This window comes from Fukomys damarensis, unplaced genomic scaffold (genome assembly GCF_012274545.1).
Source record: "Fukomys damarensis isolate Sample0158 unplaced genomic scaffold, DMR_v1.0_HiC HiC_scaffold_15, whole genome shotgun sequence".
In the NCBI taxonomy this organism is placed as follows: domain Eukaryota; kingdom Metazoa; phylum Chordata; class Mammalia; order Rodentia; family Bathyergidae; genus Fukomys; species Fukomys damarensis.
The window spans coordinates 57,597,027-57,624,026 of NW_022900927.1; the positions used below are offsets into that span (position 1 = coordinate 57,597,027).

At 35.9% G+C, this 27,000-nt stretch overlaps 1 protein-coding gene across 1 annotated transcript in view; it reads left to right on the forward strand.

Annotated features, from left to right (window-relative positions):
- Nedd1 (NEDD1 gamma-tubulin ring complex targeting factor) overlaps positions 1-26,520 on the forward strand; it is a 38,390-nt gene extending 11,870 nt beyond the window's left edge. The window contains exons 5-14 of the mRNA XM_010629160.2: positions 9,429-9,658; positions 11,063-11,264; positions 11,598-11,793; positions 14,924-15,052; positions 17,348-17,395; positions 18,131-18,333; positions 19,322-19,475; positions 20,378-20,534; positions 25,662-25,728; positions 26,121-26,520. Coding sequence (XP_010627462.1) covers positions 9,429-9,658; positions 11,063-11,264; positions 11,598-11,793; positions 14,924-15,052; positions 17,348-17,395; positions 18,131-18,333; positions 19,322-19,475; positions 20,378-20,534; positions 25,662-25,728; positions 26,121-26,225 — 1,491 coding nt within the window. The 3' untranslated portion in view covers positions 26,226-26,520. The remainder of the gene's footprint in view (positions 1-9,428; positions 9,659-11,062; positions 11,265-11,597; positions 11,794-14,923; positions 15,053-17,347; positions 17,396-18,130; positions 18,334-19,321; positions 19,476-20,377; positions 20,535-25,661; positions 25,729-26,120) is intronic.
- Positions 26,521-27,000: the final 480 nt, after the last annotated feature.

A 27,000-nucleotide genomic window follows, 5' to 3' on the forward strand; every position in this document is an offset into this window, starting at 1 on the left:
CCTCACAAGCACAAGGTCCTAAGTTTGATACCCAGTACAAAAAAGAAAACCAAAATGTATATATAACTGTGTGTGTGTGTGTGTGTGTGTATACACACACATAAAACTATATACATGTATATAGTTTTATGTGTGTGTATACACACACACACACACACACACAGTTATATATACATTTTGGTTTTCTTTTTTGTACTGGGTATCAAACTTAGGACCTTGTGCTTGTGAGGCAGGCGGTGGCACCACTGAGTTAAATCTCCGGCTCCACTTGGCTTACTTTTAATGAGGTTGTCTACAGAAATTTCCAGTAAGGTGTATCTTCTTTTAATCCTTTTTCTTGCACTCACTTTGGCCCTAACTATTATCAGATAAAGTATGGAAATTCTTCACTTTTGGAAAGCAATTTTAAAAATCATTTGTATAATGTTTAATGTTTAAGGAAAATGTAATGGCTAGTAAGTGAACAGGAAAAAGCCCTGTTTTAAGTTTTATGAGTTAGGAAAGAGGGAGATATGCATACAAATGCTATTATGAGTGATTGGTGTAAAAAGCTTACAGTGATTCAGAACATTGGAGAGAAGATGTTCAGAATAAAATAGCGAAAATTGAAGGAGGGAGGATTTCAGCTGAGTTAAAACTTATTTGATGTCTTTGTTTTGATTATGAAAATATAAACTGGACTCTTTGCCAAGTATTTGATGCCAATTTATATAGGGTTATCTTTCAATGGGTTAACATTATAGCTGGAACCATGGCTTGTTTCTTTGCTTCAGCATGTTGCCATACATGAAAAATGTGTAATAAGTGTATGAATGTATAATATACTTAGAGATGACAAAAGGTTTTAATTGGCTGATATAGAACTTTTGGAGGATCATTTTATATGGAGGAAATAACATAGATAAAATCAAGGAGAAAGGAAAGTACATCAATTTTATATTGGATTGTTATGAGAGAAGATTGGAAAGGTGAGTATGAGAAAGACTTAGTGAAAGACTTTGAGTGCCAGACCTGATATTTAGCTTCTGTTTTGGAAGACACTTAAGGAAATCAGACTTTTCATTAATTGAATGTCAAACTTGAACTTGTGGCCCTCTTGCCTCATCCTTCTAGGTAGCTGGGGTCACAAGTATATACCATAACGCCACCACATCCAACAGAAATTCTTGTAGTTCTTTTCTTTTATGTTTCCTTTTTGTGTGTGTCCTTTTAAAGAATCTTGTCTGTCCCAAGGTTTGAAGATACTCTCTGCTGTGATTTTAATGTGCTCTTCAAAATTTATGTGTTGGATTATATCAGGTCTGTGGGCCAATTTAGGAAGAACTATCTTAACAATATTGCTTCTTCAAATCCTTGAGTCTGGTATAATTTTCCCATTTATATAAATCTTCCTTAATTTTTCTCAGCAGTGTTTTGTTATTTTGCTGTAGAAATCTTGTATTATCTTTTGGTGGATTTATTACCTAGTATTGGATTTTTTGACAGTGCATTATAAACTGTATTCTTTCCTGTTAAATTTTATTTTCCACTATTCTGTGACCTGGTATACAGAAATGCAGTTTGTATCAAACATCACCCGTTTACCAAGGAATCCTGCTAAATTCAGTGAGTAATTTTGTAGATTTTTGTGGGTTTTTTTTTTTTTTGCATTTTGCAATTTATATGCTGTCATGTTATCTGTAAATAATAACCACTTTTCTTACTTTCCAATCGATACTTTTTATTTTTCTTTATTGCCTTGACTAGGATCTCCAATGCAGCATCAAATAGATGTGGTTATAGTGGGTATCTTTGTTTTGATCCCAAATTCAGGAAGATGCATTCACATTTCAATACTAAGCATGAGAATAATTTTAAGAATTTCTTTTGTAGGTTATTTTTTTTTATCTTATTGAATTAATAGGTTGTTCTTGGCTTACGTGGGCCAAATTTATTATTTATGTTGGAAATTTTAAACTATTCAGCTCCAGTAATTCATAATGTTTTATTTCTGTAGTCTGTGCATATCATAGATAGAACTTGTATCTTTTTATTTTCCTGCTTTTATTTTGCTTATTGTCACCTTTTGGAATGTATCATGACAGACACTTTCAGTGTTGTTTCTTGTTACTTTTTATTATCTTTTAAATATTTAAATGAAATCACTTTTTTTTTTTTTTTGGTACTGGGGATCTAACTCTGGTCCTTGTGCTTGCGACACAGGCAGTGGAACCACTGAGCTAAATCCCTGGCCCACATATCACTTATTTTTTTCATTGGTTCATATAATTCAGCGCCTTATTTAGTGCTGATTTGTGTTGCGGGCACTGGTTTTAAGTGTTATGGATATGGCTTTGAGCAAGACATAGTTTACATTTTAGTAGTAACAATAAGCAGTAAGTGAACATTTAAACCAAGGATGTGTTTGGAAAGTATTAAACTTCAGGGGTTCAAGGGAACATAAAAGGGGGTACCCTAAGCCATTTGAGAGGAAGTCAGGAAAAAAACATTTTAGAGAAAGTCGTGTCTAAATGGCAGCCTGAGAAAAACTCCAAGGCATTCAGACCTGGGGTGGAGAAAGGAACAGGGTGTAGGTAGTGAGAAGATTTGGACAGCATTCTGCAGAAATTAGCATCTGCATAGAATGCTCACTACTGTTTATTGTGTTTTAAGCACTGTGATCATTGGTTTATATTACATTCTGTCCTTTGCTACTAGTTTGTGGAGTGTGTGTTACTTCCTTTTGTACAATTCCAAGACTTTCAGACCACATTCCTCTAAATTAACTGTTTTGAAGATAATCTTGTAGAGTAGCAGCAGAGTTTTCTCTTGGATCTCTCTAGCTCGGGAATAGCTGTGTGAGATGTGTAAGTATTTGAGGATCCAAAGCTTCTGAAACTTTATACTATTTTCTTGTGGACTCTTGTACAAGAGTCCAAAATTTACTTGTATCTCTTTCACAACATAAAAGGCATATTTTAAAAAATTCTAGGTAATAGTTTGCTATACTATTGATTTTAAAAGAATTTTGGTTGATTATTTCACGTAGAAGAACTGAGTCAAATTTATCTTACGGTTTAGAAAAACAGTAATGCTTAAAGCTTATGTCTTATCCAAGGTTAGATAAGCCAGAACTTGAGATTTTCCTGTGCATCCTTGCCTCCTGCCTGGGCCTTCTGCACCACTGCAGGATCTTTGGGTACAGATTTTCATGGCAGGTATCACATTTCTTTGGTGTGCCCTAGGGTAAAGCACTTAGCTAGCTGGGTGAACTGAGCAGGTCACTTAACTCTCAAGCTCCCTTTCTTCATCTGTCCAGTGAGAATGATAATATCCTTTTTTCAGTTTTTTTAATGGTTAAATGAGTTACTGAAATTGATCACAGTATGAATTTATAGTAAGAGGTCACTGGGTATTATTAACTGTTCCTGGGACCATTTGGTGAGTGATTATACCAACCCATTGAAACAGCTTTTGTGATTTGCTTTTCCAGACTGATTTGAACATCTTTAGGTTTCATGCATTCCCTCTGAACCCATACTGCTTTACCAGTTGTAACTTGGCTCAGTAATTATTTCGTGACTTGGACTGGTATGAGAGCTTTTGAGATGTATTCATTTTTTTCTGATACACTGTTATAACAGAGTACATGGACTAGGAAGTAGGCGTTGGCACCCTTATATGTGAGGATGCAGTCTCAGTTTTCTTTCGAGGAAAGTTATAGGTTTTGTGATTCTGTATACTAAAGCATTCCTTTGACATGAATGAAATATTTGAAATATTTTAAAATTAGTTTCCTTTTCTAAAAATGGTTTAGTTATACCTTGTCTATTGTTGACCAAAAGCGTAGAGTTGCTACTTGATCTCTCATTTGGAAAAAGTACTAAGACTTCTACAAATTTAAGATTTCAAATACATAAATTTCTTAAATTTAAACAGTGTTTGTGAAAATCTCAAGTCTGTCAAAAGTTGACATTTTGAATGCAGATATACTGTTTTTCAGCCAAATTTCTATGTTGGTTTATTGAAAAAAATAGTAGTTAGAACACAACACAACTGTGATTAAATTGAAAATTTTCTTATTTTTGTTTCTGTGATTTGAAATACTTAATGATCAAATTGACTTCTTAGTGAAAGTGACAAATCCTTGGAGTCTCAATGAATCTGCATCAGACTGAATTTCATACGAGAAATGAGATTGCCTGAATATATTTAGAATCTTACTTTGAAATGCCTGAGCTGAGTTGAAGCTATTAGTTTTGTGTGGATCGCAGTGTCTTTCTGCAAGTGAAAAAGAGCCTCACTGCTTCTGCAGAACTGCTGGGGCTGACAGACTTTCTTAGGTTATAATTGCACGTCAGTGTTCTCCTCATATAGATTAACTTGTGTTGCCATTCTCAAATGACCACCTTTTTCAAAGCAGTTAAAAATGCAGACCTCTTGTATTGATTCCTTAGATTAAAAAGTGAGCTTTAGATACAGCCAGTGAGATTTTGTGTATAACCTAATGAAGTATACATTAAATCCACTTTTATTAAGTGAAAATTTTGATGTTTTTGATATATAATATAAATATATAAATATATATATTTATATAATAAAAAGCCCACCTGAGAGATCTGATAAGTCTAATTATTAATTACATTTTTAAAAGAGTTATTTTATCAGGAATGAATTTAGCATTGAGGATTTTAGCTCACTGGTAAGTGGGAGCTGTGAGTATTTCCCTGGGGAGTAAGTGAGTTGTTGGGGAGACAGGTAGGTCCACAGAACAGGCAGTGGGGGACAGCGTTCCTGGGGTTCCTGTGAAGGTAGTGACAAGTTCTGCAGAGGTGAGGGGCTGAACTACACTGCAGAAGGCTGTCTTGCTGTGTAAAAGGTGTCTCGGGTCAGACCGGAAAGTGTAGTGGCCTAGTTTAGTTTCTTCTCCAGTGGTGACTCTTCCCTGGTTAATGAGATTTCAGGGAGGGGATCTAGAAGATTGTATTCCTTCTGAAGGAACTCCCTGGGGAAGCTTCAGAGGAAGCCCACCCTGTACTTCTTAAGAGAAAGAGGATCCAGAGAATAGGGGAGTTGGGAGGTTAGAGAAACCTCAGGGTGCTTCACAAGTTCAAAGTGTTGAGCATTTTAAATCCTGGTACTTTGAGGTCATCATTTGCTGAGCCCCAGCAGAGCTAATGTATTAGGCAATACTCCCATTTTCACAGTGTGATCACGAGTGCATTGTCTCCCAGGAAGGGTTGCTTAAACACTCATCGGCCAGAGCTTTTACTGGAGACTGGTTACCTAGGCATCCTTTCTGCATTGAGCATACCAGAGCTTCAAATGCCCAGAAAGAAAGCAGGTGTTCAGTCGTAAAGTCCTCCTCTTTTGTACAGTTGAGGTACTTTGAATCGTTCCTGTCAGGATAGGGGGATACCTCCCAAACCCAGGTTACCACATGGCAGCCAAGGACCAACCTGGGCAGCAGGGCTTTCTTAAGTCTTGGGCCTGCTTTTCTACACATATATGTAGGTGAGGGTGTTGAAGAGGAGCCCCCCATTCTAACCACTAGCTTCCCTAAATTCTTCAATTAAAATTTCTATTTTAAGCAGAAGTAAATCCAGATTTCTATTTTGAAGATGTTATTGCTATGATACTATGAAGAATATATTGTAAACCATTGAGAATGAAAATCAGATAACTACATAGTAGCTTAGATGATAGTTTAGTGCTTTTGAAATAAGACACACTGGGAATTAAGAGGGAGGGAATGGATTTAAACTACATGCGTGTATGTATTCATGTATGTGTATATATCTTGGTACTGCAAAGCTACTGTATCAGACAATAATATTAACATTTTCTTTTCTGTGAAAAAGGAAAATTTTTCTAAATTTAGGAACAGAGTCATAAGTCATCAGTTACAAGTTTTGTCATCAGGCAGGGTTTAGGATGTCCCCTTTAAAAAGAGGTTGGGAACTTCAGCTTGATCCGAGCAGGTTCTTAATTGTGCTGAGAAGCATTTAAGGAAGCATCAGTAAGAGGCATGGGCTGAGGAGTTAGGCGGAGGTAACATGTAAGAGAAGATGGGAGACGGTGTGAGCTTGAGAAGCTGAAGCGATGCAACTCTGGTGGATAGAACCAGACTGGCCCGATAAGAAAGGAGTAAGGCCCAGTAAGAGTGAGAGTGGCTGAGGTGGGCCAGGGTCTGGTTGGTGACTGTCTTTAGATCTGGTTTTGTACAGTGGTACCAGAGAGGTCCTTATTGGAGAAGCCCTTGATGTTTAATCTGCTCTGCTCTAGCTAATTATTCCTGTTGGGACAGTCTCTGTTTTGTGGAGGCTGTGCTGGAATCCAAGGTGACCACAGGTTTAGGGCGGTGATTGGACTCTGGCTCCTTTGCTGAAGGTCCCTGTAAATCTTTATTGTGGTGTCATCTTCTTGAAGGGGGATGAGGTATGTTATTTAAATTTAGAGCGAATCAACTTTTTGTTGCCCGCTATTATATATATTTTCTTTTTCTGTTAGTACATGTTTATTCAGTACATTCTTTGGTGTTGCTACAGGTTCACAACGCACCGTCCCTTCACTCCCTCCTCTTTAACCAGCCTATATGCATGGCTAAGCAAGGGCCAGACCCATGTATTTAAGGTAATAAAGGAAGTAGCTCTGAAATGAAGGTCGAGCTTTGTTCCTCTTTCTGTTAGCTAGTGGGGATCTGTAGGCCCAAGTGAGGAATCTTTGTGTTTTTATTTTTCAGCAGAAGCAACTTTCAAATCCCTGACTGCCTTAGAAGAAAGCACAAGTGATGCTTTCAATGAGTAACAACAGGTTAAAGGTCCAGGAGTGAGTTTGTTCTTTGTCCATATACTGATCTCCTTGTTTCAGATTAGTAAATTTAGATGATGGAAATTTAAAAACCCTGACAAAAACGGAAGTAAAAAAAACAGAAACAAACCTAAACTTAAATGATATTGGGAAACTATTTACAACCTGTGAGAGCATTTGTGTTCTTGTTATATTAACAGTTGCAAATTAGTATTTTAAAAATCTTAATAGTCCAATAGAAAATTGACAATGGGCAGTGAAAGAAAAGAGGTAAATGGTCATTTGGTATTTTTCAGTCAAGAACCTTTTAAGCATGAGCAACAGTGAAATACAAATTCTTTCATAAATTAATGGTTTTTAAAAATGATAGTATTTTTAGAAATTGGGAGCGACCTGAAGGTCTAACACTATATTATTTATATAATTTGATAAGCTCATACATTTATATCTACCCATTAGAGTTATTTACTAGACAACATTGACATGATGGTTTTAATGATAAACTATGATAACAGGTTTTTATTGATATATTTTACTGAGTACACACAGACATACATAACACATAGGAAAATACTTTAAAAATCCTTCCTAAGATGTTAACAAGGTGGTAGGATTATGGATAATTTTTATTTTCTTTATGATTAAAAAAAATCCAGTGTATTTGACAGGGGTTAACGTGGACTGTTTGCTTTTTTTTGTAAATAAAGTTTTATTGGAATACAGCCATTTGCATCTACGCTTCATCTAACCGCTTTTGCAGTACAATGGCATAAAAATATTTATTTCTCAGTCCTTTAAGAATGTTTATCAACCATGTGTTGTGGCACACACCTGTAATCCCAGCATGTGGGAGGCTGAGGCAGGAGGACGTCTGGGATTTCAAGGCCAGCCTGCACTACACAGTGAGTTAAAGACCAGCATTAACTACGTAGTGAGACCCTGTCTCTAAAATAATCCCCCCCCAAAAAGAATGCTTATCATACCCCTACCAATAGTGAGTTATATTTTTATATTTAGAAACCAACTTCTTCACAAGTGCAAATATTCTTACATAGTCATAATGTGTTGTAAGAAAAACAGCATTTTTTTATAGTGCTAGAATTTTATTTTCCATAAGCTTCTTGGTAGTCTCCTGCTCAAAAAATAATCTGTAACAGGAGAAATGCTCAGTAAACATTGCTGATACCAAAATGAAGTAATATTTATTTTAAATAATGTAATGGATCAGTGGTTATCCAGGATCGTTATTAGCTAATATCTTAATATTCTGAAAAAATGATGACTTAATAGATGTAGAAAATTCAGAAATGATTTTGTTACTATTATCAAAGGATTAAAGGGCAGACATTGATGGAAGTTAGTGTCCTTATTACTTAAGGGTCATTCTAGAGTGTATATATAAAAGATGATTGGATGATGAAACTTAAGCAGAAAAAAACCAGAAAGGTTTGAATCCGAGAGGATGTGTTGGCAGCTGCTGAGTGTCTGGATCTGTACAGAAAAGCTGTACAAGATGGTCTTGACAGGTAAACAAGTGTTTTATGGCTTGTAATTGACCACTCAGGTTTGGAGAGTTTTAAGTGTTTACCTAAACCATAAAGAGTTTAGTTGAGCCTCGATTTGCCACAGGTTTATCTGAGAGGAGCACCTAGGCTTGTCTTTAGCCTTTCTTTTTTTCTTAATGTGATGCCATGGAGGTCCCAAGAACTTGGAGCAATATCTGGCATTTAAGTTTTGACGTAACCCATAAATGCATTTTTAATGAACTGTTTATAAAGTTGTATTACATAAAGTAGTAAGCTTTGTTCTAGATAACAATATTTCAAGAATGTTTTGGGAACATTCCGGCAGTGGTTGACATTGTTTTACTTTGTGAACTTTGAGAATCTACCGGTTCTGTGATCTTACGGTATTTTGTTTTAATTCTGTTTGAGCATTTCATCTAATTTACCTACTTTAGTAGAACTAGGTAAAGTTCAGCCAGTTTTTCTCCAAGATCTGTTTACTGAGCCTGGATAAGCTTATTCTGATCCAGCTGAAACTAGAAAGGGAGAGCATCTCCACTGCCCTCAGGAAGGCCCGCTGTGCCTTCAGGCTGGACTTGGAGAGTGGGGTCTAGTTCAGCACCTGTCCAGAGTGCTCTCAACTCTTCCTTTGTGGATTAATGTCATAGGGTGATTCAAATGTTAAATTGCCACCAACTCATCACATACTCAGATTCAAAGGAATATATCCAAGTATCTAAAATACTTCTAGAAAAATATGAAATAATTATTTTTTATTCTCTCCCAGTGTTTTCTTGCACTTGTTCATGATTTGAGTGTTACTCATTCCTGTATTTATGATAGATCTTCCAACCTTGATGGATTAATGTAGGTAATCTCAACATATTGATTGTAATTTTCTTTTGAAAAGGAGGAGTTGAGGATGCTATACTCCAAGATGATAGAATGCTAAACATACTCAATAGAATATTTGTATTTTTCAGGGTCATCTTATAACCCACTGAATAATATCATGGTATTAGTGATTGAAATCTGTTGCTCTTTAAACTGGAAAAGTCCTAACCCTCATATGAATGGTATAATTGACTTTTATAGTTTGCATAATTATGTAAAATTTATTCTTTTGTCTTCTAGTCTATTCGGCATTTGAAATACTCAGTGTATAAGAAATCGCTACTGGGCAGTGTTTCAGATAATGGACTAGTAACTCTCTGGGACGTGAATAGTCAGAGTCCGTACTATAACTTCGGCAGTACACATAAAGCCCCAGCTTCAGGCATCTGCTTTTCCCCTGTCAATGAATTGCTGTTTGTAACCATAGGCTTGGATAAAAGAATCATCCTCTATGACACTTCATGTAAGAAGTAAGTGTGAGAGACTCATTTCTCAATTTAGTAACAAGTAATTACTAAATCATTAACAGACATACAATATTTGTCACTCAGACTTCTGATTAATGTCCAGGAGATCTAATGTTTGCGACTAATACAATTGAATTTTTTTTTCTTCTCATTCAGAACAAATAGGGGAGTGGATATCAGTATATTTCTGTAAAGTGAATGTTAGGGATCACGTCTTAATGATTTCACATCTTTAGCATACTTCTTTAAAGTATAACTAAATGTATTTTTAAAGTGTTACGATTAATTTGCCTTAACGTTCATTTTCTGTAGCAAAGTTTGGGCAGAAGGTTCTTTGTTGCAGGTTGCTGTCTTGGGCATTGTAGGGTGTTTATCCTTGGCCTCTGCTCACTAAATCTCAGTAACATTCCCTGAGTTGTGACAGCCGAAACAGTCTAGAAATTGCCACATATCTCCAGGGACGAAATGGCCCCCACTTAGTATATACTCTGCTGAGTGTGCTCTTGTGCCCCTTTTTCAATTATAGATCTGTTTGATTATCTACCCCGCCCAGACTCCCACAAAAACCAGTTGCAAGAGTGCTGCAGTTGCTTTCAAGATGACTAAAAATCTAAAGACCATGTGGGATGTTAATGTTGCTGTTAGAGAGTAATAGGGGCTCCCAGGCCTTGTTATGATGGTAGAGTTTTTTCTGTTCCCAGCCACTGTTCTCTTTTGAAATGCTTCACTGAGAGTCCTGCGTGTATGCCGTTCTTCACCTGTAGGAGGCAGCAGCACCGTGCTCAGCTTCTGATCAGATCAGTGTCCTTTCTCCTGGTGACCTCAGGCTCATGGACTCTGTTCCTCTTAGCTCTTTGGTCCAAAGCAGCAGCTGCTGCTCTGTGAAAGGTCACGGTCCTCCCGAGACCTAAGCAGGTCAGTCAGTGGAAGGTGGATACTTAGAGCCTCCTCAGCCCTGAGGCTGGAACTTTGGTTGGTGGAGTAGCATGCAAGAGTCCATCACATTCACTGCCAAAGTAGTAATTCTGGGAGAAATAGGTGCAGTTCTGGAAGATGTAGACTGTACTTGTTAGAGGTGAATAGTGAATAGGGTGCAGTGTTCAGCAGTGCTTTTTTCAAATTTTTATTATTTTAAATATATCTTATTAGTGCTTATTTTACAAAATATTGGTGTTTCCATAATTTTACAAAATGTGGTGTTTCCATAATGCTGTTCAGCCGTTCTTTACCTATTATTTTATTAGAACTGTATCTAAGACAGCCTGAAATTCTACTTTAAATAAGTACTGGGGCATGTATGCTATTTGCCCAATGCCGAATAATTTGGTTTTGAAATACTATTTCATACAAGCTTCTGTGCCTGGATATACAGACGTATGTGCACACACTTTGCTTCCCTCCCCAAAGGCTAGTGAAAACTTTAGTGGCCGAGACACCTCTGACTGCGGTTGATTTCATGCCTGATGGAGCCACTTTGGCTATTGGTTCTTCCCGTGGGAAAATATATCAGTATGATTTAAGGATGTTGAAGTCACCGGTTAAAACCATCAGTGCCCACAAGACATCTGTGCAGTGTATAGTGTTTCAATGCTCCCCTGTGCTTACGAAGGTGAGATACTGTCTTTGAGCATTTTTTATTTTACAAAAAATATGAAACTGTGTTGTCAAAGTATGGTATTATTTCATAATTTTATTTGATAGCATTTTAAATGATTTTAGTATAAAGCTATTTGATTCTTAGTTTTAAAATGTTTTTGGTGCTTAGTTCTTATATATCTCTGAGTATTTTAAAAGCTTGTTTTGGTACACAGGGAAACTCCGCTCCACAAGTCAACTTAACATCTGTGAGGGACAGTACATTTTAACAGGGGATTTATAAAATATTAATGTATAGTATGAAACGTTAGTAACCTGAGTGTTTGGATGTTCCATTTCTTTTCAGTCAAGTTTAAGTAAAGGCTGCTCAAATAAGGCTGTGGCAGTGAATAAACGGACTGTTACTGTGAGCGCAAGTGTGGGGGGAGCGCAGAATTCTGGAACTGTCAGAGAGGCAGCCCCCGCTGCCATTGCCACAGTTCTGTCACAGCCCCTGCCAACAGCTGTGGCAAAAGGAGGTGTTACTGCTCAGGACAAAGCAGGTAAATGTTACTTCTCTAGTATTTGAAGGTTTTCTCCTTCCCCAAATATTTATACTTAGCAATTTCTTTAGAACTTAGAACTCAAATTACATGTTTTTGAAAAGTTCAGAAAATGCTCTTGTTCTGTTTATTCTATTTGGTGCACTTTTGTTTGTGGTTCTTTTGTTTGTTTGTTTGTTTGTTTTTGCTACTGGGGTTTTAACCCAGGGGCTTTGCACTGACCTATATCCCCAGACCATTTTTCTTCATTATTTTTAGACATTGGCCTTGTCAAGTCACTAAGTTATCCAGGCTGGGCTCAAATTTATGATCCTCCTACCTCAGCTTCGTGGGGTGCAGGGATTACAGCCATCCTACCTGGCTTTGTGTATTTTTTGTTTCATTTTTGGTTCTGGAAATCAAAGGCTTCAAACATACAGGCAAGTTCTCTACTAGAGGAGCTACATTTAGCCTGCAGATGAACTTCTTGTGTGAGAAATAATGATTAGCTTAAAAATGGAATGATGGCACAGAAATCACTCACCTTTAATACTGCTACAGTCTGTGAGACTTTCCATTGTGTTGTTGGTACAGAGCATGAAACTTTGATGCTGTCATTATTATTTGACTTCATGGTGAAAGAAAAGTTATTAATGGCTCCTTTTATTTCATATCTTGGAGTAAAAAGTAAGGTGATAAAATGAACGTTTTTAAGTGCTGAAGAGTGCCGGCACATGTTAAGCAGAATATAGTTTGTTAAATAAAGATAAATGAAAATGTTGTACCTTTTTAAATGATTTCGTCCATATGACAATCATATTGGTGAAACAGTTCTGAAAGAAGAATTCATTTAGGCTTTACAGAGGTATAATACAATCATGCATTTCACCACATTTACTTTGCAAATTTGACCATAGTAAAGATCGTATGCTATAAATTCTTAAAGATTTTTCTGTTTGGATTTTAAGAAGTTATGCTGTACTGTCAGCTGCAGAAGAGTTTTTAAAAGTCTATGTGGTATATCAGTGTTTTGAAAGATTATGCTCAGTGGAAATATATATATATATATTGGGACAAATATGTGCACAAAAATATTTGTTAATATCCTTTCTGTATAAATTTACTGTTTCCAAGTAGCAGCAAAACTTTAGTTTTCTGACCACAGTAATTTAGAATAGATTTATAAAATAATAAGGTAATTCATTATCACTTTTCCTGTGAATATCTATATCACCTTATAGAATAAAAATAATACAGAAAAATGCAAGTACTGTAATTAAGTCCTTATTTAAGAACTCTTGGGGACAGCTACTATTGTTATTTACCTAAAAGAAATTCTTTTTGAAATAGTACCTTGAATAATATCTGCTAAAATGTTGAAATAACTATGTGTTGAAAATTGCCATTATTTTCAAAAATTTTAATAATTCATAATTTTTAAAATAAAATTTTCTCATGGTAAACTGAAGTCTCACTGTTTTTTAGTTTTTAATAGGTAGTTTCTTAAAAAATGACACTATTAGGAAATGAATGACATGGGTCTGCTTGGTCACTGATGAGTGATAATTCTTGGCAAATTCCCAAAATTTCTGGCAAAATAAATGTTCTCACCCCCACACAGAGATTTTTATTAATTTGATTTTGAAATAATTGCCCTGAGTTTTACCCTTTAGCAATTCACCACTTTGAGTTTTGCTTTATTAGCTTCATTGTTTTCTCTCTCACTCTCGAATACATAGGCACATTTTTTCCCAGAAGTGTTGAGAGTAGTTAAGACTACTCCCAGGTCTGTCACTTTCTACCAGGACAGCTTTAGGCAGTGTTTTTTGTCTCATTTTCTTCCCTCTGTACGCTGAGGTAATATTTAAGTTTTGGGATTATTGTGAAAAATCAAACAAAATGCCCAGCACATGATGGACACTCAGTAAATGATTTTCTTGATAAAATCATTGTCATTAATGATTGTCACCATCACCATTGTTATTGTAAGCTTTGTGTAAAGTTTGAGCTTGAAAGACTTGTTGCTTCTACTGAAGGTATCCTCATTTAGGTGTTGTAAAGAACCTCCACAGCTTGTTACTGGTGTTCATTTTTAGTAGGAAAAAGAGCCATTAAGAAATAAAAAATAAGGTCTTAACACTGTTTTAGCTGCTGTCAAACTGCTGTTTTGTAAAGTTGCAGAGGCTAGAGCTAGGCGTTCAAACGCATTAAGAACCTAGAGAAAAGGAAAGGAAATTTCCTCACTATAACAATTTAACTCATGGTGTGAACATGAGTTAGTTATTGTGATGTACAAATGATATTGTTATGTTATTAGGGAAGTTTATTTCATTAACCAGGCCTGGGTGGTTCTGGATATGCAATGTACTGTCTCTCCTTTGTTTTCATCTGAGGCTTTATGGTTTTCATTTGAGCCTGAGATGCCTAATAAAACACTTTTAAAAATATAGTACAGCAACATGTTACCAGTCTAGAAACACATTTTCATCTGTGTCTTCAATCTCAAGAATTCATTCTTTAACCCAGAAGCAAGCAAGAAGCTACAAAGCCTGCAGGGTTCTTAGAAAATCCCTGCCCTAAAGCAGTGTTACGAACTGCCAGAGGAAACCGACTGCTGCAGCCGTTTTAGTTGCCTGCTGTCTTCATGAGTCTGATATTCTGGTTTCCTTGCTCTTGGTGCTGTACAAAAGTTAGTGAAGTCATTTGTAATCAGTAATGCTGTCAGTGAAAGAGAATGGGGAGAAGAGACCCATTAGCTGAGAATAGGGAGCTAACATTGAATCCCGTTTTGTGTTAGGCATGTTGTGTGTATGCTAGCAGGCTTTCCCCCCATCATCATTTCTAGATGACCATGAGTTAAATCAAAGGCAAGTTATGTTCAGTATACTTTAAGAGAGCAGAAAAATACAGAAACTGTTTTAAAAATTTTCCTCTTCAAAATGGCTAAAATAAGGTGTTGCAGTATGAACAGATAAGCTATTTGGCTTTGAGGAACCCTTCATTCCCTGAAAGTGTTGGCTAAGTGAATGGTTGTCATATTTGGCTTTCTCTGATGCTCACAGTTGAATAATTCCAACAGTGTGATAATAGTGGCTTCTATCTTATTTATTAAGGTACAGGAACACTGATTTTTATATCAAATTCTTCTAAGGTTTGCCTCGAAGCATAACCACAGATATTTTGTCCAAGGAAACAGACAGTGGAAGAAATCAGGATTTCTCCAGCTTTGATGACACAGGAAAAAGTAGTTTAGGTGACATGTTCTCACCTGTCAGAGATGGTAAGTGTGTTTGGGTCATTGGATCTGTTCTATGTTGGTGGTTATTGCATTTTCATTCTGGCTGAAAGATGTGGCTAATAGCTTCCATCTTTCTTGATTCATGGTAAGTTGTTGATTTTCTCAATTCCTGTGGTATCTTTTACTCTTAATATTTTGAAAGTTATAATTCTAAAAAATATAGTAATTTTCACATGGTAAATGTGCACATAATTTTCATCTTTTAATTTTTAAAAAATTTTCTTTTATTGTGGTGCTGGGATTCAAACCCAGACCCTTGCTATGCCACACAAACATTCTGTCATTGGGCATGTCCCTAGACGCTACACATTTCTTGAAGTTTTGCCTTCATCTACTTCTAAATAAATCCCCATAAAATCATACATATTTTGATATGCAAAAAATAGCATCTTGACTTAAAGCATTTAGGATTATTTGTGTTGAATTACTCTTTATTAAATGTCTTCATGAAGTATCTGGCTAGGAGATTGTCTCGTCTTTTGCATTATACGTGAAAGTGCTCTCTTTCTGTCTGTCTATACCACCCCACACCCATAATGTAATATAAATGTTACCATTGAAAAAGTCTCGGAGGATAGCTGTTAGTTCGAGACCAGCCTGGGCTACCTAGTGAGTTCAAGGTCAATCTCAACTACATGGTGAGACCCTGTCTCAAAACCACCCCCCAAAAAAAAGAAAAAAAGAAAAAGTCTCTGGCAGCTTGATCAGTGGATATAATATACATCATCATTCATAGTGTATGAACTAGCACACTATTCAACTGCCCTTTTTTGGTAGTGATGTTTATACATTTTCCTTAATGTGGAAAAGTCTCATTGCTAGTAGTAATATTATCAGTAATATTGGTAAATAACTAGAAGATAATTTGACAATTAAATTTTTGGCCTGGTAATTTTGTTTCTACAAATTTCTCTCAGAAAATACTTCGAGAAGCTTGCAAAGATTTGTGTATTTACTGTTTTATTTATAGTTGGGAAAACCTGGAGAAAATCTGAGTGTCACCTGTAGCAGGTGATAAAAATTGCCTTGTCAACTTGTGATTTTATGCAATATTTTTACTTTACAATTGTCTTTCCCAAGTTTTTTACATTTCATAATCAGAAGGAATAAATAATGGGCGATAGTCCAGGATATTGTGCCTTCCTGGGCCTGAAAATATCTGCTTAAATTCCCAGGTCCTACTCCCCTGCCTTCCATTTAGTGGAGGAGGTGAGCTGCATAGTAAGGGTAGTGCAAGGGTGTGAGTGGGGCACTGAAGACAGGAAGGCTTGGGGTGGGCCCTGAGCCACAGGCTCCCTGTTCTCCTTCCTCTGCAGAGCCTTGGCTTTGGAGGATGGGTGAACGGGTTTTTTGAAAGTGTTAGAGTTACACATTTTATCTTCTGTAATGGTTTTTAAGTGAAATAAATTAGTTTTGTTGTTTTTGTAAAATGTGATTAGAATTTGAGGCTTTTGCCCTTCATTAGGGTTTTATGTTATTAATAAGGAAAAACATGGATACTAAAAATAATGCTGATTTTCATTGCCAAAGAATTTGTCAAAAAGATGTAACTATTTTAATAAAAGCCATGATTTCTTCATGCCTCAACTTCTTCATCTTTAAATAAGTAGAAACTGATACTTGATAAAAATGTATGTGTGTCAGCATGCAGTATACAGATCAGGTAGTGCAGTTAGACAGTGATGACAGTGCTTCTAAGACTGACAGCCATGTGATTATTGACTGTTTGACGCTGGCGAATTTGTGCATGGGTTTTGCTCATCTTTTTATTAATTCATTAAAATTGACATAAACAGTTTTTGTCCCTGTACTGGTAAATAAATAGTACAGTATTGAACAATATAAAACCGTATTTTTTTATAACACCATATTGCTTGCAAAATACTTTTTCATTGTTTCAGTTGATCCTCAAAACTTCTGAGATGGTCAAGCATTATCCCCATGCTAAAGATGGAGAGACTGAAGGTTAGTTGAACTACAGTGAGAAAGCATTAAACGCAGCAGGCAAAACTGAGCTGTGAATCTCTAGAACCTGTTTCATGGCTTGTTCTGTACTTTGTTGACTCATACCATGGAAGTTTTCATCTTTGCTGCTGTGCACGAAACTAAAAGATTGAAAATGGAGCTTAAATGAGTTCTAGCTATAGTCTTTAACCTCTCTCATATATTTCTTCTAAAGGGCACTAGTCTCAGAACTCTTTAGAGAAAGTAGGAAACTTCAGTTGCTGTGACTTATTTTTCACTATTTTAAAATGTGATTTTCTTATTTTGTTCCAGATGCTGTAGTTAACAAGGGAAGTGATGAGTCTGTAGGCAAAGGAGATGGTAAGAACTTCTTAGAAGTATTTTAAAGAAAATTATAAGTGATACTGTGTTATCTATTGCTATGTAACAAGTGATACCAACATTTTGAGGCTTAAAAGGAGAGTAAACTTTTATCGTGTAATTATTTCTGAGTTAAGAATCTGAGAATGGCTTGGCTTGGATGCCTTTGGCCTCAGATCTTCTTCACTCTAGGTATCTGCCAGAGCTGCATTCAAAAAAGTGAAAAAGGGCCCCAAGGTAGAAGCCACAGTATGCTTGTAACCTAATCTTGAAAGTCACATTCCACTACTTTTTTCATTTTCTCTTTGTTAGAAGGGAATTTCTAGGTGTGGTTGATAATCAGAGGGAAGAAGGCATTGATGAATGTTGAGAAGGCAGGGGTCAGAGGAGCCATCTTAGAGTCTGTCCTCAGATATGAACCAAACTAACACTCCTTAGTTATGAAAAACTAACGCATTCCTTGTGTTTTTGTAATTTTCAAAGTATTTTCACATATTCTTTTGAGCTTTACTGCTGTAAGAGATGGATATCATTATCCACATTGGTAGATCAGAATATGGAGTTTCAGGAGTTTTAAAGACATGCCCAAGCATACACATCAATTAAAGGGCACATTTGAGAAACAGCTTAGTCCTCTGAATTGAAATCTCAGGTCTTCTGCTGTATTAGTCTGCCTAGCAGGTTAAGTGCCTCAATAACGTATCCATGTGCAAATGTAATCTTTTGCTCTTTCAGGCTTTGATCTTCTCCCACAGTTGAGCTCAGTGTTTCCTCCAAGAAAAAATCCAGTAAATTCAAGTACTCCAATTTTGCATTCTAGTCCTCTTAATGTCTTTATGGGATCTCCAGGGAAAGAAGAAAATGAAAATCACGATCTGACAGCTGAGTCTAAGAAAACATATCTGGGAAAACAGGAACCTAAAGACTCCTTAAAACAGGTATCTACATGCGAATGATGCTGAATTCCCCCTGCATGCCTGTCAGTTGAAAGCAGGCTGCCAGGGGATGTATCCTAATGATTGACGGTGCTCCATATGCACTTACTAGGTAGAAAAGACTCTTCAGTCCTGATGTCACCTTTTTTTATGTGATGAGAGACGGCTGGGGTTAGAAGCCAAGGTCTCACGTATGCTAAGAAAACACTGTATCACTGAGCTGGGCCTCCAGCCTGTGTCGTAACACTTTAATAGCTAAAAGACGCTTTGCAATCTGTCTTTGGATATATGAGAGTACCAGCAATTGTAAAAGTAAGTGTTTTTTTCTAAAATGATAATCTGTCTAAGAACATATTACAGCTGCTTTTAAAATACATTTTCTTCGCAGCATTAAGCATGAAGTTGGTAATCAGGTCACTTACTCTAGGACAGTGCAGAATTGGTGGTGCTGAGAATGGAGCTCATCATCAGTACTTTTGCTAAAAACACAGTATTGAACATGGAACATAATTGCTTACGTAGGCGTTCAAAATGGTCAGATACTATAGGAAGAGCAAATGTTAGGTGTGTGATATGTATTTTCATATCTCCTTTTTAGAGTAATATTGCAGTTAACATGTAGCAAGTACAAAAATGTCTTTTATTTTTTAAATATTTTTGTCTAGTTTACCACATGAGAGCTTAGGGATTTTCTTTTTCTTTTTTTTTTTTTTAATTTCTTTTTTGCCAATGATTTGAATTTTAAATTATATTCAACAGCAGATGCTTGAAAATTAGCTTTTCCTTCTCATTGTTGTGATTATTTTTGATTAGTAGACTTATTTTGCTGCTGGTCCTAATATCTGTTTTACTTCTTTTAAATCTTTTCCTATTCTTCCTTCATTTCCCTTGTCCTACCTACTGCACAAAAAAGTGGAAAGTACATAAACTTTTAGAAGTATATGGGTAAAGCAAATTATAATTAAAATAATTGTCTACTTTAAATGTGAAGTTTGCAAAGTTGATCTCTGTTGCTGAAGCTGGAAATCTGAGTACCTCTCCATCCTCTAACCAAACAAGAAATCTCGAGAAATTTGAAAAGCCAGAGAAAGAAATTGAAGCCCAGTTGATATATGAACCCTCAGTAAATGGATCCTCAACCCTAAGTAAGTTCATAAAGCTTCCTGATGTTTGACAGTGTTCAGTTGAATAACCTTCCCATTATTTAACTTGGAAAGGATAGAATGATCAGAGACTTAAAAAAGAGCCCAAGGAGTTTAAAGTTTATGGACATTTTTACAGTGTGACTTTATTACTGGAAGGCAGTGAAATGTATATGGTGGTTAAGTCCAGCAACATTGATTTGTTCATTTGGTGTGAATTTCATTTTCAATCACCTATATAAGGCTTTGATTTAATATGGTATATATAGAATTATTTTGTAGGATTATTTGAAAAGGAATGATAACTTGGAATTATAAATTTTTTCCCTTTTTCATATTAAAGCCTTACTCTTAGAATTTATGTCACAGAGTCATAAAAACTTGATAACATTTAAAGGGCTCTTAGGTTCACCTTTAAGAGTAACCTATACAAAGAGAACCTTCATAGAGAAGCAGCTCTTTTATATGGGTATCTGTATTGTACTTTAAGGTTTGCATGGATGTGTTGTGTTGGCTTAAACTCTAGGGCTTTAGCTGTAGCACTACTTTAGTCCTGTGTTCCTTCTGTTTGTTTTTAATAGTCTTGGTTTATCTGGTTCGTGGTACAGCTTGTCACATTCATCTTTTATAAGAAGAAATGGTTCAGAGATTCTTCACGATGAATCCCTCTGTCATATGTTACTGCATTAGACAGTTGGCAGTTTATATATATAGATAAATGACTATTAGAAATAATGTCATAAAAATTTTTTAAATTTGTATTCCAGACAGTGAATTTTTCTAAATGTCACAGGAACCCAGTGCTTTGCCAGTTTTTCAAATTTCTTCATGCCAAATCTTATTTAGAAATGTTTGATGTCTCCTAGTTGACTATTAATATTTTATCCATTCCTTCTTTATTTTAGATCCGAAGATAGCATCCTCTGTCACAGCTGGAGTGGCCAGTTCCCTCTCAGAAAAAATAGTCGATACGATTGGAAACAGTCGGCCAAATGCACCATTGACATCTGTTCAAATCCGCTTTATTCAGAACATGATACAGGAGACATTGGATGACTTCAGGTATAATTGAGAAATTACTCTTTCTATGTAGATCTTATATTTTTGTTGTTTCACTAGATGAGAGTAACTGTGTACATAATGCTGGTAGTATCTAGGTTCTGGTAACCACAAAGCCGTAGAAAACATGATGAGTTTTTTAAGGCTGATTGCACTGCATTTATTGACCATCAACCAGAAAAGGACACATTTACCTAGAGCAATTATCACGTAACTTCACAAGGAAGTGTAATGTGCAGGCTGCTGTTGTGGGTTCTTTAAAATTATCAGCAGAATCTTGTAAACTCAAATGTAGTTCTTACATGTGATAGTTATAGATCACCTATTAAGTGTGCTATGTGTGCAATACAAAGAAAGGTATTTTAAAAAAAATCATAATTTCAAAATATGCATCAGAATGTAGTAACACTTAACATAAAAATTTTTTCCTTAATGTAACTTTGTCTTTTTTTTTTTTTTTTTTTTTTTTTTTTTTTTTTTTTTTTTTTTTTTTTTTTTTTTTTTTTTTTTTTTTTTTTTTTTTTTTTTTTTTTTTTAAACTGGGGATCAAACTCAGGCCTTTGGGTTTGCAAGGCAGGCGATGGAACCACTGAGCCAAATCCCCGGCCCTAACTTTGTCTTTTTGTTGTTGTTTTGTTTTCTTCTGTCTCACCATGTAGTTCACACTGGCCTTGAACTCACTGTGTAGTTAAGCTGGCCTTGAACTTGTGGTGATCTTCCTGCCTCAGCCTTCCAAGCTGAGATTATAAGCATGCACCATCACACTGGGTTTCTAGCCTTATCTTTTCCTCTTTTGAATTATGAATTACAAGAAAATGTGTTCTAGAATGCTGCTGCTTGCTTATTTTAATATTTTGGAAACTTAAATTATTAGAATTTTTTTAACCTTTTTAACCTATAGTTTCTTGGATTATCATGAACAGGATTATTGAAGGTGTCTGGTTTCATTGATACAAATTTATTTTCAATGTTTAAGTTTAAAATATACTTTTAATATTAGAAAAAAATTCCAGCATTTCCAGTATATAGTGGTTTGTGTACAAGATGCTAAGTATACAGAAATGAGCCATCTACCCACAGGCCTTTATAATCTATTTGGGTTAGCTACAGTGTGTCCTGCTGTGTGTGCTCGTTTAATTTGAATTAGTTCACTTGTGATTGGCAAACAGGGCAGTGTTGACAGTATAATGGAGAAACTGTGTTTGTTCTTTAAAGAACAGCATATTAGCATTAGCACACCTGAATACATTAACCCCATCCACATCCCTCTCCTCTTTCTCTTAACTTGGTGTAGCTGTGTGCTCGGTGTTCGAATCACTTATTTGTGATTATGCCCTGTTGTGAGGCATTTTCCTCATGCTTCTGTAATTTGACGATCCCAGTTCTTCTGTGTTCTGTCTCCTTCCATTAAGTAACCATCACCTGGTTAAGGTACTTTATTCAATATTTATCTGTTAAACTTACCAAGTTATTTTTTAACTGTTCTAATATTTTTATTAAGAATTAATTGTTTCTGTGAGTGCTCTGATTACAAAGTTACGTAGTTTTTGAGTGGTCAGCCTCATTCCTTTTTCTCTAGGTGCTGTTATTTTCGAATACTGTTCAGTGTTAAAGAATATGAGGGGTTTTTTTTGTTTTGTTTTTGAGATAGGGTCTCACTATGTAGCTGAGACTGACCTGGAACTCACTATGTAGCCCAGGCTGATCTCGTACTCACAGTGATCCTCCTGCCTCAGCCTCCCGAGTGCTGGGATTACAGGCGTGTGCCCCATGCCCGGCCAAGAATGTGAGGTTTTTTAGGAATACATAAATATTTATGACATAATAGAATATCGGGAGACAGCTGACTGTATTGTGAACAAAATGAGGTTGGAATACAGAAAGGAAGCAGTGTGCTGGGGCAGATTTAGAAGGGTGTAACGAGGTTTGATTTTACACAGAAGTCTGGGAACAACATGAACAGACGTGATCGTAAATTCTAGGGATACCTTAGACAGGAGGCACTGGCAGGAGATGCAGACAGGTAGTTAAGGAGGGTTTAGGTAGTGGAGAGTCTTTAGTGTCTTTAGCATCTTTAGTCACGGGAGTAACGTGGTGCTATTTGTTATGGGTTCAGCAAGCATTTAATGTCTGTTCACTGAGTTTGGATGATTGGAAGGAAGTGGGCTCAGGATTTTCCCTTCAGCAAGCCTGGAGACCTGAGTGCTTGAGTGACTTTATTTTCTCTTTTCTTTATAGCCTAGCTGCTGGCTCTTTGGGCTGCTAGAGGTGGATTCTTTGGCACTCTGATCTCCCTGGCTTTCTCTGCCCTGGCACCCAGTATCAGGATCTCTGTTGCCCTCAGTCTTGTAGGTTGTACACAGCATCCCTATCGTTGGGGTCCTAACAGGGTCAGTATGGAGGGACTCATTCTGCCCTGATGTCCTCAGCTGTGAAGAGCAGCTGCTACCTTCTCCCTGAGGCCCTGGAGTGCTTTCAAGGTGGTGGTCTCGGTGCTCCTTGGCCTGACTCCAGGCTCTCTGCTTCTGTTGCTTGGAGGGTGAGGTCTGTCAGCCCTGTTGCTCTGCTTGTCTGTATTTTTTTTTTTTTTAACATTAGCCCTCAGTGAGGTCTGTGGGTGAAATAAATGTGAACTATATATCTAGGGTTTCTTCAGATTTTTAACTGTCATGAGTCTTCACTTGGCCTTTAAAAGTCTATAAAACTTTAGATCCAGCTGTAGGCCACTGTTCCCTCTTTTTTCCCTTAGTATAGAATCATCACATACTGCAGAAGGAAAGGGGGGTAAATATAGGTCTTAAGTAGTAGACTTCCCTTAGTTACAAGACCATGTCCCTTGAAGTCCTAGCTATATGGCAGGTGCTCTCATACCTTGATTGATTGATTGATTGATTGATGCTGGCAATAAAACCCAAAGTCTCATGCATGCAAGGCAGGCAGTCTACCACTGATCTACACTCCCAGCCCCTCTGATAGCTTTTATTTTGAATTCAGCTTTTTTCATTACAGAGCAGAAGGAATTTTTAGAAATACTTTGTCATTGGAAAAAAATAAGGTACTTGGCATTAAATCTCAAAGATGGTGGAGATTTTTGTAGGAAAAACATTTTAAAATGTATTACAAAACATTAACACTTAAGTAAATGTAAAGATATTATGAAGATGTCAGTCCACAAGTCAATCAAAATATCAACTCAGTTATGCAAAAGATGATGATGAAATGATTCCAAAATACATATATGGAAGAAAAAGGCCCAAGAATGACAGAGACACTCTGGAGAAGAATAAGGTTGAAGGAGGACTTAATCAGATGGATAAGCTTAATTTTAAAGTAAGATTGGTATAGTATTATGTTGACACAGGGTGGTCAGATTAGCCAAAGGGCTTTCCGAGTCTAGAAAGAAATTTGATAGATGACAGGTAACATTGCAGATCTGTGTGCAGACTATGGAATAATCGTTATATTGAGGTATGTGATTGTTTGTGTAAAAATAAATGTAGATCTCTATTCCATACTATTCAAAAAATCAATTCTGTATTTTAAAAAGTTTAAATGTAAGAGGCAAATTTTAGGTGGTATAAGAGTTTATAATTTCAGGGTAGAAAAATGATTAGTAATAAGGAAAAACAATACTCATAAAAATAGATTGGTAAATTTGACGCAGTATTGTTAATAAATCTGAGTTATTGATAACTCTCATCATGAGGTGTCATTAACAAAGTCAAAGGATAAGAAACACCTGTAGTACTAATGCCACTAGCAAAAGATCAGATTATATAAGGAATGCTTAAATGAATAAGAAAAATATTTGAAAAGACATTTTTTTAGAAGAGGAATTGTACATGAACATGAGGAAAAAATGTTCAATCCCATAATTAGTCAGAGAACAGAAAATGCAGTAAGATGCCATTTCGTACCTGCTAAGTAGGAAATGATACCAAGTCCTGGTGAGGATATGGAGCACAGAGAACTGTTGTATTGATGATGAACGTATTCACTAATATTACCACTTGGAAAAACAATTCGTGTGACTTTATAAAACTGAACAAGTGTACACCTGGGTTTATTACTGGATATATCTGTGGGTATTGATATTTGTGGATTAAGAATTATATACATGATTGTTTTATAACAACATATCTAATAAAAACTTGAAAATCAAGTATCAATTGACAGGAAATTGGGTATGCCAGTATAAAGCAGTGAATTAATAGACTATGAACTTGAAAGTGTGTTATCTCTCCAGTATAATCTGCTGAAGACTGTAGATATACTTTTGTAATGCCCCAAAACAAGCACAATAAAAACAGATTAAATACTACTATTCAAATACAGTTTTGTTTGTTTGTTTTTGGTACCAGGGATCAAACTTGGCCCCTTGTTCTTGTGAGGCAGGCGGCAGCACCACTGAGCCTCAAATACAGTTTTTTAAGGAAAGCATTTCTTTGCTCAAAGTTCAGGGAATTACAGCTTCTTTCCTGGGATTTCTCCCCAACAGTTAAGTGATTGTATCAGATAGGATATCAGTTTCTCTGACTTGATAAAGTTCTAGTTCCTTAGTTGTATTATGAGTGACCAGTGTTTCTAATTTTCATGTGTTCTTTTGTAGGCGTGAATTAATTGCATTTTATTGAGTAAATCATGTTCCAGCCACCCACATTTCTACTGGAAAAAAATTTTTTTGTAGCTAAAACATTGATAATTAGGTGATCTTTGTAATCTAAAGAATTGTTTCTATTTCTTGTGTTACAAGTCTGTATCTTTCTTTCATGATTACTTCTATCTAAAGGCATACAGTACAGTAGGAGAGCCACAGGCAGACAGCTTGAGTTTGCTTCCTGCACCACCATTTGTCAGTTAGGTGGCTGTGGACAAGTTATAACTGGCTCAGTGACTTAGTTGGTAAAATGGAGGAAACGATAGCTCCTAATTGTGAGGATTAAATGAGTTCTAATATTTGAAGTATAAGAAATAGTGCCAAACACACAGTTAAGTAAGGGTTGAATGCATTGTTATTTTTATTTTGGATAATTATCAAATGTCCAGTAATTGACAATAAAATTTTTTCTCGAATGATCTAGAATTGCCGAAGTGTTAGCCTTCTGACAAATGTTTCATATTTTTCTCTAGAGAAGCATGCCACCGGGACATTGTGAATTTGCAAGTGGAAATGATTAAACAGTTTCATATGCAACTGGTATGTACGGCAGATTATCTTCTAGGTGAATGTAAAGTGGTGTGGATCTCAAAACAGTTCATTGTAGGGTAATGCATTTTTGTTAATTGCTAAGATAGTTTCAGAAATTTAATAAGTAAAATAGATTTTAAGTGGTCACTTTTTTTTTTTTACATAATAATTAAGGCTACTTTTTAACAGCTTTTTTTCCCTTCAGTAAGTGGAAAGCTGCCCAAAATCTGTGAATATAAATCTTCCACGTTACCAGTGGCTTTTGGAGTTAAATACGAGCGATACCATTCAGCTAGTTAAATGAACATGCGAGAAATGATAGCTGGGAGCATAGAAATAAAGCATAGCTTGCCAAATGATGTGAAATACCAGTCATTTAAAAACATTTCCCTTTTTCCTAGAACGAAATGCACTCTTTGCTTGAGAGATACTCAGTGAATGAAGGTTTAGTGGCTGAAATAGAAAGACTACGAGAAGAAAACAAAAGACTACGGGCCCACTTTTGAAATTTCAGTGACTACCTTACTTTTTAATAATTTTTGAAGTTTTTGGCAACACAGAACTATATAAAATCAGTATTGTGTTCATGACCTCTGGGGGAAATGATGTTTTCAGGTTCAGGCTGTTGAGATTTTGTACCAACCATTATTTCATCTTCTTTGTCAAAAATATTTATATTTTTATATTAAATACTACAGTATATCATCTGCCTTAAGAAAATTCACAGGGTCTTTATTTTCTGAAAGCTTTAACTATATACTAAGTGCCCTTTTTCATGAGCGAATAAAATTTCATAAAAGTAGTTTCATAAAAAATGTTTGGTTTTTAATTATCTTTTTTTACTGATACATATTTTATTGACAGATGACCTTAGAAATTTTTGGGGTGTAACTGAAATTTAAAATTTTCATATGCTTTCTATTTTTATGCAGAAAAAAAATTTAAATGGCATTTGATTTTTTAAAAGCCACTGATGAGTAAAAGAGTTGGCTAGTAATTATTTTATTAACTTGATGACATCAAGTATGACTATTACTGTACATGTGCTAAGTTTTGAAATTTTGAATTGTACAAATAAACTATGTCTTGTGCATTTATGCTACTGTACTTCTAGCTCTCTACTGCTTGGTGTTTATTAGCTAACTGTGAGAGCTGATATGTCTGCTGATCATTCTATGAATTCCTAATATTTAAATTTATACTACAAAGTTTTCTTCACAATGACTCAGCATGCTATCAATGGAAATTGCATATTAGATTCAAAATACTACAGCATTATTA